At 39.6% G+C, this 19625-nt stretch overlaps 2 protein-coding genes across 11 annotated transcripts in view; one reads left to right on the top strand and one right to left on the bottom strand.

The window, feature by feature from the left end:
- Positions 1-19625, bottom strand: part of DMD (dystrophin) — a 2228404-nt gene that overhangs the window by 1133161 nt on the left and 1075618 nt on the right. The window lies entirely within an intron of this gene.
- Positions 6848-10910, top strand: LOC133243510 (E3 ubiquitin-protein ligase RLIM-like). The gene is made up of 2 exons (XM_061410482.1): positions 6848-7245; positions 9012-10910. Exons 1-2 carry the CDS (start codon positions 7005-7007, stop codon positions 10667-10669), a joined length of 1899 nt encoding a protein of 632 aa, XP_061266466.1. The 5' UTR covers positions 6848-7004; the 3' UTR covers positions 10670-10910.

The raw sequence follows: 19625 nt of genomic DNA, 5'->3' as shown, positions 1-19625 counted from the left end.
ATTACTAGGGGTGATTAACATTATTTCATATACTTATAGGCTATTTGCTTGACTTTTACAGTATCCTTTTAGCATATTGGAGAAGGCAGTGGCACCCCACTCCAGTACTCTTGCCTAGAAAATCCCATGGACGGAGAAGCCTGGTAGGCTGCAGTCCATGGGGTCGCTAAGAGTCGGACATGACTGAGCGGCTTCACTTTCACTTTTCACTTTCATGCACTGGAGAAGGAAATGGCAACCCACTCCACTGTTCTTGCCTGGAGAATCCCAGGGACGGCGGAGCCTGGTGGGCTGCGATCTATGGGGTCGCACAGAGTCAGACACAACTGAAGCGACTTAGCTTTAGCATATTAGTAATGTAAACCCCCATTGGTCACAGATTCTGTAAATACTTTTTCTAAGAATACTATTAATCTATTTTTTTATTTGTTTATTGTTTCCTTTGCTATATGGAAGCTCTAAACTTTCAGTGAAATCAGTGTGCCAATTTTGTTTTCAGGGTCTTTGGCCTTGCTAAAACTCTCTCTCATCACATGTTTTTAATGTCATATATCTCCTTTTATCATTCTTATGAGTTTATGCTTCTAGCAAGTTATTTTTACTACATGGAAATTATTTTTGCTTACCAACCATTAAGGGTATACCATTGTTTCCACCATAGGAATAATCAGTTACACAATGGCACTCATAAAATAATATATGCTATTCACACAGAACTGAAATTGCCTCTCTATCTTATGTGGATATTTTTTGAACTTGCAGTTTTAGTTCACTGACATCTGTCAAGTCCTGTGCCAGGAAGTTATGGTTGTCTCTACAATCACCTGCAGTCAAAGTATAGTCAAGATCTGGAAGGGCAATTAATTCCATAATATACTTGTTATTCATAAAGTTATTAGTGGTTTACACACACACACACACAAACACAATGTTCTTCGATACAAATTTAAAGTATATGCTATCTTGACCATCACCGAAAAAAGAAATCACATGTTTTCTTCTTTCTCTTCATTGTTCCATTTACTGTGAACCAGGCTTAGTTTTAAAGGCTTTTTCCAGGGGCGGGGGAGGGAGGAATAAATTAAGAGTTTGGGATTAGCAGATATTAACTCCTATATATAAAATAGATAAACAAGGCCCTCCTGTATAGCACAGGTAAATATATATTCAATATCCTGTAATAAACCATAATGGGAAAAATATGAGAAAGAACACACACACACACACACATATTCTTCCTCTCTCTCCTTCTCTCTCTATAGATAGGTAGGTAGATAGATAATCTGAATCATTTTGATGTATGCCAGAAACTAACAGAACATTTAAAATCAACTATCAGTTCAGTTCAGTTCAGTCACTTGGTCGTGTCTGACTCTTTGCGACCCCATGAATCGCAGCACGCCAGGCCTCCCTGCCCATCACCATCTCCCAGAGTTCACTCAAACTCACGTCCATCAAGTCGGTGATACCATCCAGCCATCTCATCCTCTATCGTCCCCTTCTCCTCCTGCCCCCAATCCCTCCCAGCATCAGTCTTTTCCAATGAGTCAACTCTTTGCATGAGGTGGCCAAAGTACTGGAGTTTCAGCTTTAGCATCATTCCTTCCAAAAAATCCCAGGGCTGATCTCCTCTAGAATGGACTGGTTGGATCTCCTTGCAATCCAAGGTACTCTCAAGAGTCTTCTCCAACACCACAGTTCAAAAGCATCAATTCTTCGGTGCTCAGCCTTCTTCACAGTCCAACTCTCGCATCCATACATGACTACTGGAAAAACCATAGCCTTGACTAGATGGACCTTTGTTGGCAATGTCTCTGCTTTTCAATATGCTATCTACATTGGTCATAACTTTTCTTCCAAGGAGTAAGCATCTTTTAAAAAACATAAATGCTTTTTCCTACTTGAATTCTTATATCCTCGAAAGAGATTAGGAAATGGGCCGCCTTCTTAACCCTCTTTCATACATGATAAAACTGGGCCTGAAGACACTAAGTTGGTTGTTAAGTAACTGACCAAGATTTCAACTCCCAAAAGCCTAAATGTGAGTTCACACTTGTGGGTTAGGAGCCTTTCATCAATATTTCTATAGCACTGATAACACTATATTGATTCTTGGTTAATTTTTTAAAAATTAGACTATAGCCATTGGAGAGCAGGGGACATATTCCATGGTTTCACCAAGACCAACATCAGCTTTGTTAGAAGTCACCTCCCCAGAAAAGAGCTCCCCTGGGACCACGAATTCTCAATCAGGGGTGTTTTTGCTCTCTCAGGGACATTAGGCAACATCGGGGACATTCCTGTCACAACATGAGGGTGGCTATTTGCCTTCCAGTGTGGAGAGGTCAGTGAAAAAAGTATGTTAGTCACTTGGTCATGTTCAACTCTTTGTGACTCCATTGACTGTAGCCCACCAGGCTCCTCTGTCCATGAGATTCTCCAGGCAAGAACACTGGAGTGGGTTGCCATTTCCTTCTCCAATGCAGGAAAGAGAAAAGTGAAAGTGAAGTCGTTCAGTCGTGTCTGACTCTTAGCGACCCCACGGACTGCAGCCTACCAGGCTCCTCCATACATGGGATTTTCCAGGCAAGAGTACTGGAGTGGGGTGCCATTGCCTTCTCCATAGTTTTCCCTACTTTCTTCAATTTAAGTCTGAATTTTGCAATGAGCATTTCATGATCTGAGCCACAGTCAGCTCCTGGTCTTGTTTTTGCTGACTGTATAGAGCTTCTCCATCTTTGGCTACAAAGAATATAATCAATCTGATTTTGGTATTGACCATCTGGTGATGTCCATGTGTAGAGTCATTTCTTGTATTGTTGGAAGAGGGTGTTTGCTGTGAGCAGTGTGTTCTCTTCAAAACTCTGTTAGCCTTTCCTCTGCTTTATTTTGTACTCCAAGACCAAACTTGCCTATTACTCAAGATATCTCTTGACTTAGGCATCCTAAAAATCCCACTAGGAAGCTAACTGGTTGCATAACATTATCTCACTCTTCATTAAGGTATCAGTGAAAGACATTTTAGTTCCCACCGGGACCATTCTGTTTCTTCATATAAACCAAATGTTCAGTGATTTTTCATCTCAGGTTATTTTTTCCTCATGTAGGAATTAAATGAGTATTACTGGGCCAAGGTAGCAGAATACATTGTATAATAAATGAAACATGTGCAAATGTAAGGGCATTTTTGGAAGGATCTCAAGGTACAAAGATGTAGGAAATTTATCCACAATATTAATATTATATTGATATGTCATAACTAATTTCACTCATAATCAATTGAAAATGCTCATTTCTTTCAACTTTACACAATTTCAATGCCTAATAAATACTTATTAAACAAATGATGACAGAAATATTGTTTTCTGAATTTTTCATAAAAACTAAATCCAATTAAATTGAAATTATATGAACATACTACTCTTATAGACTGGACAAAAGCAAATAAATTTTACATGGTAACTTAATTATAAATTATTTAGTTTTTTCTACAGATTTTGGAGATATAATTGACATTTAACACTAAGTTTGAGGCACACAGCATAATCATTTGACTTACGTTGGGCAGTAAAAAATTTTCCTTTACCTGTCTAGATTCATCTGGCTGCTCTAAGAATTAAATTGGCATGAGACAAAAGTAGAAAAAAATCAAAGTTTAATAACATGAACAAATGAGAAAGACCCAGGAAATCTGAAAAACCCAAATGGCTGAAACCCTCACCTTAAATACCATCTTTAACTAAAGACAAAAGAGGATGTCATGGATAGTATTTGAGACTTCAAAGGAGAGCAAAGTGGTTCATATGAAGATGGAAAAGGAAATGTTTGGTAAATGGGCCTTGTAGACAATAGGACACAGAACGGTCTTAGCTCTCTAGGCCCTGCTGTGTTTTCCCCGCCACAACTAGCCATATTCTTTGTAGATATCTCTGGTGGTTGCTCTATTGGGGAATAGGCCCTTTATCTAAACTTTCTAGGCAGTTAAGAGCAAGGTCAAAGTGTCTTCCTGAGACTTTGGGCCTAGATTTTTTATTTTTTCCCAGCTTGAAATAATCTACATGCCAAAGAAACATTTTGAGGTGGCAAGTGTTGTTCTCCTACACTTGCATACATCGTGAAATGCTAACCATGATAAGTTTAGTAAACCATCTATCACCTCATATAGATAGAAAATAAAAGAGAAATAATATTTTTCTTGTGATGAGAACTCTTAGGATTTATTCCTAACAACTTTCATAGACAACATAGCAGTCTTAATTATATTAATCATGTTGCACATTACATTCCTGTACTTATTTATCCTCTAACTAGAAGTATGTACCCTTTGACCTCCTTCCTCCAAACCCCACCCCAGCCTGCCCCAAACCTCTGGTAACCACAAATCTTATCTCTTTTTCTATGAGTTTGTCTGTCTTTTGAAATATACTTGGCCTACAACACTGTTTGCCTCTAGTGCACAACATAGATTAGATATTTCTGTACAGTATAAAATGAGCACAAGCCTAGTTACCATCTGTCAGCCTACAAAAATATTATATTACTAATGACTATATTCTCCATACTGTACATTTCATCCCTTTGACTCTTTATATTGCAATTTGAAGTTTGTACCACTTAATCTCCCACACCTATTTCACTCATTCCCTGACCACCTCCCCTCTATCAAATTACTTTTTGACATCTAACTATATCATCGACTCAATGGATATGAATTTAAGCAAGCTCTGGTAGATGGTAAAGGACAGGAAAGGCTGGCATGCTGCAGTCCTTGGGGTCACAAAGAGTTGGACACAACTGAGCGACTTAACAACAACTACTACTACATCATCACCAATCATATTACTCTCCTATGACAATTATTAGGAGCCTTCAATCATAATCTTATAGTTTTCAAATGAAATACATGGTTTTAAAGGTCTAAAAATCCTAAGGCACATCTAGCTTCAGGTACTTCTCAATTTTTTTTTTTTCTCAAATATCTCGTTGTTTCTCCATCTTTGTTTTCCTCTGTCTCTTAATGTCAATTTTCCTCATTCTTGGGATAAAGCATAGTCACAAGCATCTTTAGGTTTATATTTCACCAGCTTAGTAACCCCAGTGGAAAAGACTTTCTCATTTTCAATAATTCTAGCTAACATTTCAGATTTAGCTCTTAAATGTACTTTTGTTCACATGCTCATGTTTTGACCAATTACCATAGCCAATTTGAGACGTGGCTGCATCATATGTCCTTTCCTTTAGCCATGGTAGTGAATTGAGCTAAACTTAAACCAACTGGACTAAGACTGTAGAATGAGATTTTCCACCATGAAAATCAGGATGCTATCAGCACAAGTATGTTACGGGGACACTAAGCAGGCAAAAATAAAATTCACTGCTTGTTCTCAAAATATACCAAAACATCTTAATCAGTATCCTATTTCTTACACTCAAAAAACTCAAAACTCAATTTATAGTTTGTGCCAGTTACTTTTTCTGAGATTAATTTCATGTTTCCACCCCTACCCCAAAATTGTGGCCACAGTTGCCCAAATAAGCCAAGGTCTTTCAAGTCTACTTTTTCTGACAGCTTTTCTCTACCAACACATAACTGCCATTTTCCATCTATAGAAACTAATAACTATATTTAAAGATTCAGATTTAAATATAATATCTCTGTGAAACATTTCCCAACTCCCATTAAATAATTGTTGCATAATTCTCTGTACTAACACAATAAAACATATATAAACCTATTCTAAAATATACTGTATTTTGATAGTTTCTAGATGGTGTTTGCCTCACTTGGTGTGAATCACTTGGGAATACAAACCGCTCCAACAATTGACATAGCTCTAGGGCTAGGACAATAACTGACCCAGTTTATGTTGGATGGACTAATTATTAAATAAGTCAAATTAAATAATCTCAAATTCAGTGGCCAAATCTTGTCTTTACATGAATAATTTGAATGAAAAACTCTCAAACACGTGTCAAGTGGGGCTGGTAGTACTGACGAGTCCAGAAAATCTTAGAGGTCTCCTTCAGGTAGCATTACAAATAAGCGTTAGTTTATTTTCACCAATAAATACAGCCATCCGGGTTGCACTAAGACACATGGAACAAAATCAGCAAGGTTGGTACTCATTACCATAGGTAAAATAAATATTACGGATCCATTTTTTAAAGTTCCTGTGATAGTCTGACTTGTTTCGTTTGCAAGAGACACAAGGACAAAAACGAAACCGAATGCTTTTGTGGAGAAGAAATTCCCTGGATGAGCAGAAAAGCCTGCCCAAGTTTTGGTGTTTTCTGTTTGTTTGAAACAGGATTGAGGGGTCGTATAATCAAGACGAAGCCATTAAGAGTTAAAAGGGAGAGGACACACTGAAGAGATTCAACTAAGACCCTGCGGAATTATCAAAAATTGTGAACTACTTTCTTAGTGAGAGTCTACGATCTGAGGAATTCACGAGGAGAAAAGGCAGCGGTCCCTCGGTCCCTAAAAATGAGAAATGCTACATTTAATGAGGCTGACTTTGGCATGGCATTTCGAAGCAGGTTGTTGTATTAAATGTAGCAAATGAAAAAGCTTTCTGAAAGCCTGAGAATAGTCTGCGGGGGGGCGGGGGAGGGGTGGAGGTGGTGGTGGTGGGGCAGACGGTGAAGGATGGTGCTTGGTACATTATAAACCCTCAGAAATATTGGCTGCTTTTGAATGAAATGAAATCCAACCTGAATCCAGTCCCTACTCAGTTACGTAAGGAAGACAGTGGATGCCTAGGCAACGCCTAAGCAAGTTATGAGGTAGAGGCAGATCTCAATTATTACTTCACCATAGGCTGCAGAGCTGAGGTGCAATAGCAGAGTAGCGGAGCAGCAGGGAACCTAGGCAGACGGTTGTCCGACTGAGCGCATTCCAGTCACTCCCGGGCGGAAGCAGAAGCTGAAGACTACCTGACAGTGGCTTTTGCGTTTCAGCAGTATGTCATGAAATTCAGATAATTTTTCAGTTGTTCATCGAGATGGAAAGCTCAGATTCCGACGATGAAGAAGACAGAGTTTCGGTCCGACACAGAGGTCAGAAGGACCTACTGGCTCAAGAAGATGATTACTTCGGATTCGCAAGTGATCTGAGTGCAGAAGATTACATACTTATGGACAACAATTTGTTTGGCCCCCTAGGTGAAAGTACCGAAGAAGAGTTGTGGAGGAGGCTTCAATTAATGAAAGAAAACCTACCACAAAACTCAGATGAAAATACAGGTATATTTCTCTTTGGGGGGAATAGGATGGGATGAGAAAGCAACTTCATAGTATTAAATAATCACTTCATAATAGTAAATAGTAAATTATACAGAAGTGGCATACATTATTTGGTAAGGAACTTCTCATAAAAAAGAACTGACATTTACTTGGTTTGCAGTGAGAATGCCTGGGTAGGTTTTTTTCCCTGATTCACATTTGGATTGTTTTAATTGGGAAACTGTGAAGTAGACCATTGGTTTTTGTTTGTTGGTTGGTTTTGTACCTCAACGGAAAGTTCCTCCTATGTCCCGAATTATTTTCTCTATCTATGAAAGTGAAAGTCACTCAGTCGTGTCAGACTCTTTGCAACCCCACGGACTATACAGTCCATAGAAATATCCAAGTCAGAATACTGGAATGGAGGGGATCTTCCCAACCCAGGGATGGAACCCAGGTCTCCCACTTTGCAGGTGGATTCTTTACCAACTGAACCACAAGGGAAGCCCAAGAATACTGAAGTGGGTAGCCTATCCCTTCTCCAGCAGATCTCCCCGATTCAGGAATCCAACTGGGGTCCCCTGCATTGCAAGCAGATCCTTTACCAACTGAGTTATGAGGGAGGCCCTCTCTATCTATATAGACATGTAAAAAAATAGCAAAAAGAAATATTTTATATTTTAATCAAGTAGTTCTCAACTAGGGACAGTTTTGCTCTCCCCCACCCCAAGGGACATTTGACAATAGCTGGAGATATTTTTGGTTGTCACAGAGGGAGGCATGGGTGTTACTAGCATCTAGTGGGCAGAGGCCAGGGATGCTGCCAAATACGACACAATGCACATGGTAGCTCCCCAAAATCAGAATTGCCCAGTGCCAAAATGTAAATAGTTCTAAGGCTGAGAAACCCTGTTGGAACCTCAGATCTGGTGCCTTCTCTCCCAGTGTAAAATAGAGGATTTTACTATTGAATGAAGAGGATACTATAATACTTTGGTTCTTGAATATGGTCTTATATGTGCCATGCTAGGTTCAGTCTATTCATTTGATCTTTCAGCTTAATGCCAATTAAAAACCTTGGTAATAATAAGAAGTATTCAAAATTCAAATACTTTTAATCCTATAAACTTTGTTTATATTTGGGCAATAATCTTATATTTTAAAACAACTTATACATTATCAAAAGCATATAACAGCCTAGGGGCAGTAATATTGGAGACTAAGGAGAATTAGACAATAATATCAACTGAATTAAAATACTAGCACTGTACCTTAACTGGTGTTTACCTGGTTTAACTGCTTTGGTGTTTTGACAGTGGACTGAAAAAAAATGTTGTCTCTTGACATTCCTCCCACAGTGGTATAGAGGGCTGTGTATATGACGAAATATTGAAAAACAGACTTCCTTCAGATACCCTTTGTAAAAACCTCTCTAAATTTATCTAGGATTAGTGTACTCTTTTTCAGATGGAATTGAAACTTCCCTGCCTTTACTTGTAAATCTAGATAATAAAGCTTTTAAAGTATTAACTTTAAAGTTAAAGATAATTAACTTTTTTAAAATTTTATTTTATTTTTAAACTTTACATAATTGTATTAGTTTTGCCAAATATCAAAATGAATCCGCAGTATAACTTATAAAGTAAATGTGAAATCAGTTGAAAACATCTGAGTATTTAAGTTCTCATTTTTGTTTACTTTTTAAACAGTTTCAGAGTGCTATTTTATGATAGTTCCAATTTTGGTAGTTCTTTTATGGCCCTTCCTCCCATTTTTTAAATTAACAGATAGAGGAGATGCTTCAGATAATGAATCCAGTAAGAACTCTCTTCTAGACTGGCTTACCACTTTCGGACAAACTGAAAATGTGACAAGTGAACAAAAAGAAAATCAGTCTTGGAGAGAAGAGAGTGAAATTAGTGCTAACAGTGATGAGCTCAGATTTGGCTTAGAGAGTAATCTTGAGTATGATGATGAAAACTCAAATCCAGAAAATGAATATGTAGCATCTGCAGAACTTCCCAGAAGAGAAGATACGGAAGACAGCCAAAGGCAAGTGGAAAATCCACAATTTGAGTCACTATTCACAACAGCATCTGCATCAGAACACGATACAATGGAAACATTAATGGAAGTCCCACCGACTAGAAGTCAGAGAAGACTAAGAAGTTGGAGCCCAGTCTCTCGGAGAACCAGACCAAGGACTGACAACTGGTCACCTCCACATACACTGTGGGAATTTTTTCAAAGAATTAATGAAGATACACCATCTCAGACTTTTAACCAACCTCTCATAAGTGAGAATGATAACTTTTCTAGAACTGGGCATGAAGAAACATTGAGACAGCAAATGCCTGGACATGAGTTGCAAAATAGGGGTCTTATTGAAACTTCTGAAACTAGTAATGCTGTTCATGGAGAATGTTATTCAGACACAACATGCAGTAGTGAATCTTGGGAAGTGAGGGAAACAAATCCAACCACACCTTTCAATCTTGAAGTAGAACAAGTTCATTGTCGAGCATGTTCTCAGAGAGACAGCAGAATTAGTAGAACTCAGTTAACATCTGACTCACCAAACAACACTACCATTTCAGAAAGTGAGCAAGAAGAACTGAAGCCTATGTCTTCAGATTCTGACGAGGCTGATGAGACTGCTTATGTTAATACCATCAGAAATCCCATTCATAGAATTTTAAATACTAGCTTAAGTGATACAATGTCTGTTCCAACTCAGACTATTTTATGTCAGACAATGACAGGATTTAGTAACTCAAGTAATCTTATGGACAGTGACAGTAATTTAGAGCATAATGTCTCACCTCTAAGTGAAAACATGGAAAGGGCAGAGTCATCAAATGAAAGACATGGACCTAGTGGTAGTGATAGTATACCTGGTTCTGCTCCAAATGCTAGCTATAATTTTGATTCAAATTTAATACTGGTATCACTTTCAAGCCCCTATTATGTTTCTACTTCCATATTTAGTCCTGAGTATAATTTTGGCTTAAGTGATGAAGATTCAGAAATTGGCACACTGATGTTGATGCTTGAAAACAGTGAAGAAAGAAGGTCATCAGTAGGCTTATCAGAGACCAGCCAAGAAGTTGGACGAATGTCCCCAATAACAGTTGACGATAGTGACTCTAGGTCTTCCCTTAATCTGGACCAATTTTTCTTATTAGAAGCAGACCCACACCAAACTAGAGGCCTTACAAAACTGCAGATTAACAGCTTGCCTTTAAGATTTTTTGAAGAGAAAGATGCAGCTAAAACCTGTCCTATTTGCATTACAGAATACACCACAGGCAATATGCTACGCATCCTACCATGCTCCCATGAATACCATTATCAGTGCATTGATCAATGGCTGGAAGAACATCCAAACTGCCCTATTTGTCGTGCGCCAGTAGTGGATTACTTTGAGGCATATAATTTTATGTGAGATCTGAATTCTCAGATATATAAAGTGTTACAGTGATGGACAACTGTCAGCTGTGTCATGTCCACTTTTAGAGTTATTTATGTTTAACAATCTGAATCTACATGTAACAATCTGAACTGAATTACTTGTTCCTGAAGGGCTTTCCCCAATTTCTGTTTCATAATAAAAGGAAATATCAAAAAGTCAAACAGTGTTATCCTATCTGACAATAAAAATGAGTTTCACACCATAGTAGTGCACTGAATTTCAATAGAAACTTAGTATGTGCACTGGGTTGGGATATTCCTGGTGCCATAAGAGAAATGTTCTAATATGATATAATCAATCTCGATAGATCCTAGTAGTATCTTCTAGTCATGTAAATCCCAGATATCCCTTAGCCCTGTTCAATCCTGGTTGTGCATGCAAAGAAACAGGAACCCAACTAAATAATTAAGCAATTTAAGACTGTATTAGAGTCATTCACATACAAAAGTCATGTTATATTCATAGAATGCCATAAAAAGCTTTGAAACCCTTCTCTTCCAGTTTATCCCTTTTATCCAGTTCATCTCTTCCATTTATCCCTTCTCCAGCAGTTTGTCCCACCCTCCCCAATACTACCTTAAAGTTTATCCTATTCCCCACTACCAATGTATTAGTCAGAGTCCTAGCCAAAAGCTGATGGCACACTTTAAAAGAGTGATGGAATATCATTTAATGAGGAGACTAAAATGTGTAAATAATGAAGAGAAAGCAAGAGATGATGAAGTACCCATAGGCCAGCAACTGAGAAGCCAGTATTAGAACCACTAGGTTTGAAGGGGCATAGAGGAGAAGGCAATGGCACCCCACTCCAGTACTCTTGCCTGGAGAATCCCATGGACGGAGGAGCCTGGTGGGCTGCAGTCCATGGGGTCACAAAGAGTTGGACACGACTGAGCAACTTCACTTTCATTTTTCACTTTCATGCATTGGAGAGGGAAATGGCAACCCACTCCAGTGTTCTTGCCTGGAGAATCCCAGGTGTTGGGGTCCAGCCCCAGCAGGATCTAGGGGAATTCTCAGGATGGATGGCATCGGTGAGAGAGATGACACGGGTCTTATAATGGACTGGGACCTGGTGGTCTGGGGTCAAAAATAAAAATAAAAAATAAAGATAAAGAATAAGGAAGAGAGAAAGAGGCTGATATTTTTTGGTTTACACAGAAAGCCAATAAAGCCCCTGGCACGGGACCTGTTCTGTTCACAGAGGCCTCAGGTGCCCTCTCGGTGGGGTGAAGATGCAGAGCGCCTTCCCGATCGGGTCTTAGAAGCCCAGGCCAAAAAGTGAACTCAGAGGGCCTCTGTGCTCTAGGGACTCAGCCTGAAAAAAGGGAGAAAGAGAGGGAGAAAGAAAGACATGGAGACCAAAGCTCTGGTAAAGTGGGATCCGCAGCTTTATTTTTAAAAGAAACTTTTATACTCTGAGTTACACATTTTTCAAAGTGAAAGATATAGAGTCAGCTCAACATTTCATCAATTTTACCTTTATCGAAACCAGGACATTTTTTGTATACCTTTTTCATAAACAAAGGTCTTATGTTATGTCTGGCCCTGTGGTCTGTTAACATTTCATGACTTTTTTTTGATAAAGGTTGATCAGCTAGAAAACTTGTTTTTTCTTAAAGTGTTTGTTTTTTTTTTTTCCCCCCAGCCTCAGAGAGTACTAAAGTTACATTCTCACAGAGCAAAGGTGTAGTGGGTCACAACAAAGAAAGAACTTATTAGCTCAAAGGTCTGATGTGGTTAATACCAAGGCTACTACTTGTTTTTTTTTTTTTTTTTTTTTACATTTTAACTACATTAAATAATGTACTCTCAGGTGCACAATGGATAAGGGATATGGGAACTTGGCAACAAGCATTGGCCCAATAATGAAGCCCTTTACCAGTACTATTTTAATAATTTTTTATCTCTCAAAGGGCTCTATGTTCATTAGGACTTTTAGAATGTTTAGGCTTCCCATGCCTTTCATGGTTGGGGAGTTGTGAGCAATTATATGCATTAGTTGCAAGGGTATGGATAAACCTGTCAAGCAAGCTAGAATGCCAACAGAGGGGTTAGAATAGAAATATTCCTTTCATGCCAAGGAGACTTATCAACTTAGAGCCCTAAGTTGATTTTCTCCAGAGAAAGGTGGTCAGGGATAGCCCCCTGTTAATGTCAGAAGAGTTGGTGAAAGGCATAATATATAAACAGTAGACAGACAGACTTTGGTTTCAGGGTAGATGCTCGAGCAGGTCCAGAGAGTCCCTTGAGTCCTGATCCACCTTGCCTGTCAGGTCTCTTCCACATGACCTTATCATGGGTGGGATCTCCTGTGTTGGCTCCTGGTACCCAGGGATGGGGGAGCCTGGTGGACTGCTGTCTATGGGGTCGCATAGAGTCGGACACGACTGAAGCGACTTAGCAGCAGCAGAGAGATAGTAGTTCCTGCAATCCCAAATGTCTTTTTTTTTTTTTCCCCAAATGTCTTAAGAGTTGTAGTAGAAGTCCACCCAGCAAGAGCTATAAACTGAGAAAATGGCAGCCACTGCCAATCCGAAGTTTTGGAGAGGGTGCATCATAGAACTGAATACCCTTACCTTCTTTCCTCCTGACTTCTAATCTTTTTGTCAGTAGTTCACATTAGCCAAATCTAACCTGAAGGATTGATGCTGAAGCTGAAGCTGAAGCTCCAATACTTTGGCTATCTGATGGGAAGAACTGACTATTGGAAAAGACCCTATTGGCCAGTACAAAAAATTTTCCTTAACATTTTCCATCCTGGTGAGAGTATATAATATTACAACCCATAGCAACAATCATCACTTTGTACAATGTGCAACCTGTTCAAATGCAGGTAGTGTTACTTATAAAGCTGCTCTAAAAATTTAAAGTCAGAAACATCACTGACCTTTATTTTCTATGTGACTTGCTGGTGGCCACAGTATTTGCACATAACTACAAAATATAAATGGGGAGTGGTGGTGAAGTTTTTAAATTCACCTTTCAGCTAGCATATTTTTCACACAGAAGATATCTACATGGCCATACATGAAGATTTAGGTCAAACCTCTGAAACTGACATTAATACTGAAATTTGTTTGAATATTCTGATTTTTATTAAGCATTTCTGATACCAGGTATACTTCTTCTACTGTGAGTAGAATAATTATAACAGTACTTGGTTTTCATACTATCCTAACAGGTTCCAGTCTTCCAAAGGATGGTAATTGCTTAATTAATGCTTCAGTACATTCACATACACCTTCTGTGGGTGACAGAATTCTAAGATGACGCCTAATGATCCTCGTAGTAGCCCCTCTCCTTGAGTATGAGACCTGTAAATGTGATGGAATATCGTTCCCATTATTAGATTATGATAAACAGCACAGTTGATTGGGAAATTATCCAGAGTGAGCATGTCCCAATCAGGTGAGCACTTAAAAGGCATAGAGAGGACTTCTAATCCATATAAGATGGTTTATGCTCCTCTTGCCCTGCTCCCCATTTATAAGCCCAACTATATATCCTGGAAACAATATAAGACAACCAAATATGAGCTCTGAAAGGTCTAAAGAAGAAGGTGAATTGGCTAGGGACCCTTAGAATGACTGAGCAATTTCATGTCAGGGCACCTTATGACCTCTGCCAAGAAGAAATGTGACCTCAACCCAGCATTCCCTCTAAACTTAGTAACAGGAAGTGACTTAAATGGGCTCTTCCTCCATCACATCAAATAGGAATCCCACAAATACCAAATGAGCACTGCAGAACCTAAAAGAGGGAACAACTAAAATCCCTGCTGACAATAAATACCCAGATAAAGTGATTTTCTCCCCACTTGGCCTGAGATTCCCCTTCACCACCCATACACACCTGTGGCTCCTTAGCCAGAAAAAGTGATCCCACCAGTAAAAGCTCACACTTGGAAAATGCTCTCCTACTCAGAAGGGCCTGAGACTCCTCTCCCCTATCCAGAGACATTAGGCAACTTGCTGGTACCTCCACAGAAAGTTTTCAACCTGGTAAGTACCCTTCATTCTCTACAGTCAAGGGAGAACCTGTCACAAGTGCCTGGCACAGGAAGTACTCTTCATCAAGTGGTCCAGAGATTCCCTTCCCCCACCAGTAGCACCAAGTGGCCTATCCTGGGGAAGCTGCTTCCGAACCCATAAGCAGCATGAGGAGGGACCAGAAGTAGCTCCACCTGCACAACACAAAAGGTACCATAAAGGTTCTGAAAATTAGACTGTCATGGAACCCAGGTCCACAAAAGTTGAGAAACTATGTGCCAAACCTATAAAAATGAAAGGCCTGCTAAAATGAAAACAAAACAAAAAAACTTTAAATAGGGACCAAAGTATCCTAACATAATAGCCAAAATGTCCAAAAAACAATAAAATATCACTACTCATACCATAACAACTTGATACATAACAACTTGAATAAGAAATGACAAATGATGCCAAATCAGGATGAGTTAGATGTTAGACTTATCTTACAAGTATTTAAATGCTGATTTCAGACCTTTAAGACCTTGACCAGAGAACCAAGCGACTCCATGGCAGTATCCCAACCTACAGAACTGTGAGCTATTAAAGGGGTGTTGTTTTAAGCCACTACATTTGTAATAATTTCTTATGCAGCAAAAGAAAACTAGGACAATGTCTTATCTAGGATCCATCCTGTACCCAGAAAATGATTATAATGAGTCCGAGACGGTCACAGAGTTGGACATGACTTAGCAACTGAACAGCAACAAGACAAGTAAATGCCTTAATGTCTTAGTTCTAGGCCTATTATGACATTATAATCTACCATTTTTCCTGAGAATGGAATCCCTAATTCCTGCTACTGAAGCTCTTAGAAGACAATATGCTTCCTGTTCAAACAACCACCAATACCTCATAGCTCTAACTTGACTTCATATTACCCTCTCTCATTCTACCAGCGTATGCTGCTTTTATCATACACCTAACTTAACATTCTGACTTTCAAACTACATAGCTATTTAATTTGTCTCAACACAGTTGCTGAGTAGTATTATTAACATAATAATAATTATTATTATTATATATTGATCTCCAAATCATAGTCCTTTCTACCTGCCCTGACAAATCAGAAATTATGGTTTATACCAGAATCATCTGAGCTCCACCTGATCTGTTTTTTCCATTACAGTGTATCAGTTTAAATACACAGCATCAATTACTGTGATTGTGAACATTAATATTTCTATCTTAAGAATTTTCTCTGTATTTTCTTTCTAGGTTTTAAAATATTTATTTATTTTGGCCTAATTCCAAAAACAAACTAACAATCTTATCTGAATAACAAATTCTTTTTGAAAGTAGTTATAGCCTATGGATAGGTTTTTGATAGCAATATAAAGTATCAGTTCAGTTCAGTTCAGTTTTGCTCAGTCACGTGCAACACTTTGCGATCCCATGAACCGCAAAACTCCAGGCCTCCCTGTCCATCACCAACTCCCGGGGTCCACCCAAACCCATGTCCATTGAGTCAGTGATGCCATCCAACCATCCCATCCTCTGTCGTCCCCTTCTCCTCCTGCCCTCAATCTTTCCCAGCATCAGGGTCTTTTCCAATGAGTCAGTTCTTTGCATCAGGTAGCCAAAGGATTTTAGCTTCAGCTTCAGCATCAGTCCTTCCAATGAATATTCAGGACTGATTTCCTTCAGGATGGGCTGCAAGGAGATCCAACCAGTCAGGACAGGAATCTAAGTCCCCCCAAACTAGTTCAGCATCCTCTCCTTTCTGACATAAATCAGACCCAATTTTCATGAAGAATATATGTCTTGTTCTGACGAAACTAATTTATGTAAAGGCAGAGTTCTTTAAATCACTGGTTCCCAACCTCCAGGCCTCAGACTAGTACCTCCTCTTAGGTCAGCAGTGGCATTAGACTAAAAATAAAGTGCACAATAAATGTAATGCACTTGAATCATCCCAAAACCATCCCCCTGACCCCGGGTCTGTGGAAAAAACTGTCTTCCATGAAATCGGTCCCTGATACCAAAATGGTTGGGGACTGCTGCTTTAAATGGATAAAAGTCCATACAATTTTTAACATTTCTGACATGTACACTCATATTTTTATTAATTGGGACAAACTATCAAGGCTATGGTCTTTCCAGTAGTCATGTATGGATGTGAGAGTTGGACTCTAAAGAAAATTGAATGCCAAAGAATTGATGTTTTTGAACTGTGGTGCTGGAGAAGACTCTTGAGAGTCCCTTGGACTGCAGGGAGATCCAACCAATACATCCTAAAGGAGATCAGTCCTGAATGTTCATTGGAAGGACTGATGTTGAAGCTGAAACTCCAATACTTTGGCCACCTGATGCAAAGAATTGACTCATTTGAAAAGACCCTGATGCTGGGATAGATTGAGGGCAAGAGGAGAAGTGGACAACAGAGGATGAGATGGTTGGATGGCATCACCGACTCAATGGACATGAGTTTGGGTAAACTCTGGGAGTTGGTGATGGACAGGGAGGCCTGGTATGCTGCAGTCCATGTGGTCGCAAAGAGCTGAACACGACTGAGTGACTGAACTGAACTGAACTGATGCATCAATTTGGGCTCCCCTGGTGGCTCAGATGGTAAAGAATCAGCCTGCAATGTGGGAGACCTGGGTTCGATCCCTGGGTTGGGAAGATCCCCTGGAGGAGGGCATGGCAACCCACTCCAGTATTCTTGCCTGGAGAGTCCCCATGGACAGAGGGGCCTGGTAGGCTACAGTTCATATGATCGCAAAGAGTCAGACAGGAGTGAGGGACTAAGCACAGCACATCCATCAATTCACCTTTACCTGGGAATAGTTTCTCTTAAGGAAACAGGTAATTAAGAACTAAAATCCTTTCTATTGAGAAAGTGATAAAGGAGCGTAAACAACTAAAAAAATGTATATTATGTGTCCCTCAGTGGACCATGACATAATTCTGTCAAACTTTGAAACAACTCAAAGAAAGTCAATGAATACATGGAGGACTAGACTGTAAGTTATTTACTGCAAAATGATTAGCAAAACTAACACATGGAGTATTTTGGAAAATGGCAAGTGGACCTAGTAAACTCATAAATCTGGCTAAGGAGATATCTAGAAAGAGTAAAAAAAAAATTGATTGACTTCTTTAAATGCCTCTGATACTATAAGAAAGAGATAAACTAAAGAAGGAATTATTCAGTTTTAGAAAAGACTGTACATAAAACATAGAATGCCCAGGATAGACTTCCAAGCTAAGAAAAGAATCAAAGTTCAACAATGACCTCAGAGCAAAAAATAAAACCTGGAAAAATAAAATGTAGTCTCAGGGTAAAGAAGTAAAGTAAAGGAGCTATACAATCCTTGTTTAAGATCTTAGAATGATTTTAGAGCATTCCTCTCCAAATCTGTTTGCTAGGCCACCTACATTAGCCTCAGACAGGGGTGGCCCAAGGTAGATAAGGTCTTATCTTAGAAAGAAATGCGAATGTAGATTTTGTTTAACAGAGTGAACACCCAATAAGAATCTCAGGCAAGCCCAATAGAGAATGGGGGGTGGGAGGTTGAAAGGGAGAGGGAAATTTTGTGCTTGTTAGAAGCACCATGAGATAAGACTAAAAGGGACAGATGCAGTTCAGAATGAAAAGAATACTTGGTACCCTCAACATTGTGCACACACTAAGAAAGCTACTTAGCTACAAACACAGACCATTTAAGGAAGACAGGATGACTCAGACGGACACACTGAAGCGACTTAGCATGCATGCATATATTGGAGAAGGAAATGGCAACCCACTCCAGTATTCTTGCCTGGAGAATCCCAGGGACAGAGGAGCCTGGTGGGCTGCTGTCTATGGGGTCGCACAGAGTGGGACACGACTGAATCGACTTAGCAGCAGGATGACTCAGAAGGCTGAACTAAGATATTAAAGGACTAACTGGTGACCCAGGAATGGTCCTGGGCCCTAAACCAAGAAACTGGAATCAAAAGCCCATTAGAATTTTAGAATTACTGTGAACCATTCCTCCTTTTGAATAGAAATGTCAACTAAGGCCATCCTATGTCCATCTTAGGGCTTCCCTGGTGGCTCAGATGGTAAAGAATCCTTCTGCCAGTGCAGGACACTGGGGTTTGATCCCTGGGTTGGGAAGATTCCCTGGAGAAAGAAATGGCAATCCACTCTAGTATTCTTGCCTGGAGAATACCATGGACAAAGGAGCCTGGCAGGCTACAGTACATGGGATTGCAAAGAGTCAGACATGACTGAGCAACTAAGAGTTTCAGTTTCAAGCCCATCTCAGTATTATATGTTAGATGTGAAAAGGGTGGATAACCTGTCATTTTATCCCACAGGTCTTCTGTTTAAGAGGAATAAAACTTGAGGAAATACACCTGAAGTGTTTTCTATATCCAGACCTAATTAAAATGGCAAAGTCCGAGATGGTCACATGTTATCATAAGAAAATAAGAGCTTAATGGTCTTTAAAGGGGGTGGATGTACGTTTTAATGTGAGAATGTTGATGTTATCTGTCCAGGGAATTGACTATGGTAGATTAAAAATGACCACAAATCCTCACACTTTTTCATTGAGAGATTCTTTTTTCCTTCCTTTGAACCTAGTCTGGCCCATGGTTGCTTTGACAATGGAATCTCATAGAAGAGATGCAGAACTGATACTACATATTGGCCTGGTACTAGACTTTAAGATGGAGAAGGCAATGGCAGCCCACTCCAGTACTCTTGCCTGGAAAATCCCATGGGTGGAGGAGCCTGGTAGGCTGCAGTCCATGGGGTTGCTAGGAGTCAGACACGACTGAGTGACTTCACTGTCACTTTTCACTTTCATGCATTGGAGAAGGAAATGGCAACCAACTCCAGTGTTCTTGCCTGGAGAATCCCAGGGACGGGGGAGCCTGGTGGGCTGCCGTCTATGAGGTCGCAC

This window comes from Bos javanicus, chromosome X (genome assembly GCF_032452875.1).
Source record: "Bos javanicus breed banteng chromosome X, ARS-OSU_banteng_1.0, whole genome shotgun sequence".
Taxonomy (NCBI): domain Eukaryota; kingdom Metazoa; phylum Chordata; class Mammalia; order Artiodactyla; family Bovidae; genus Bos; species Bos javanicus.
This window is presented reverse-complemented; position numbering and strand designations above follow the sequence as displayed.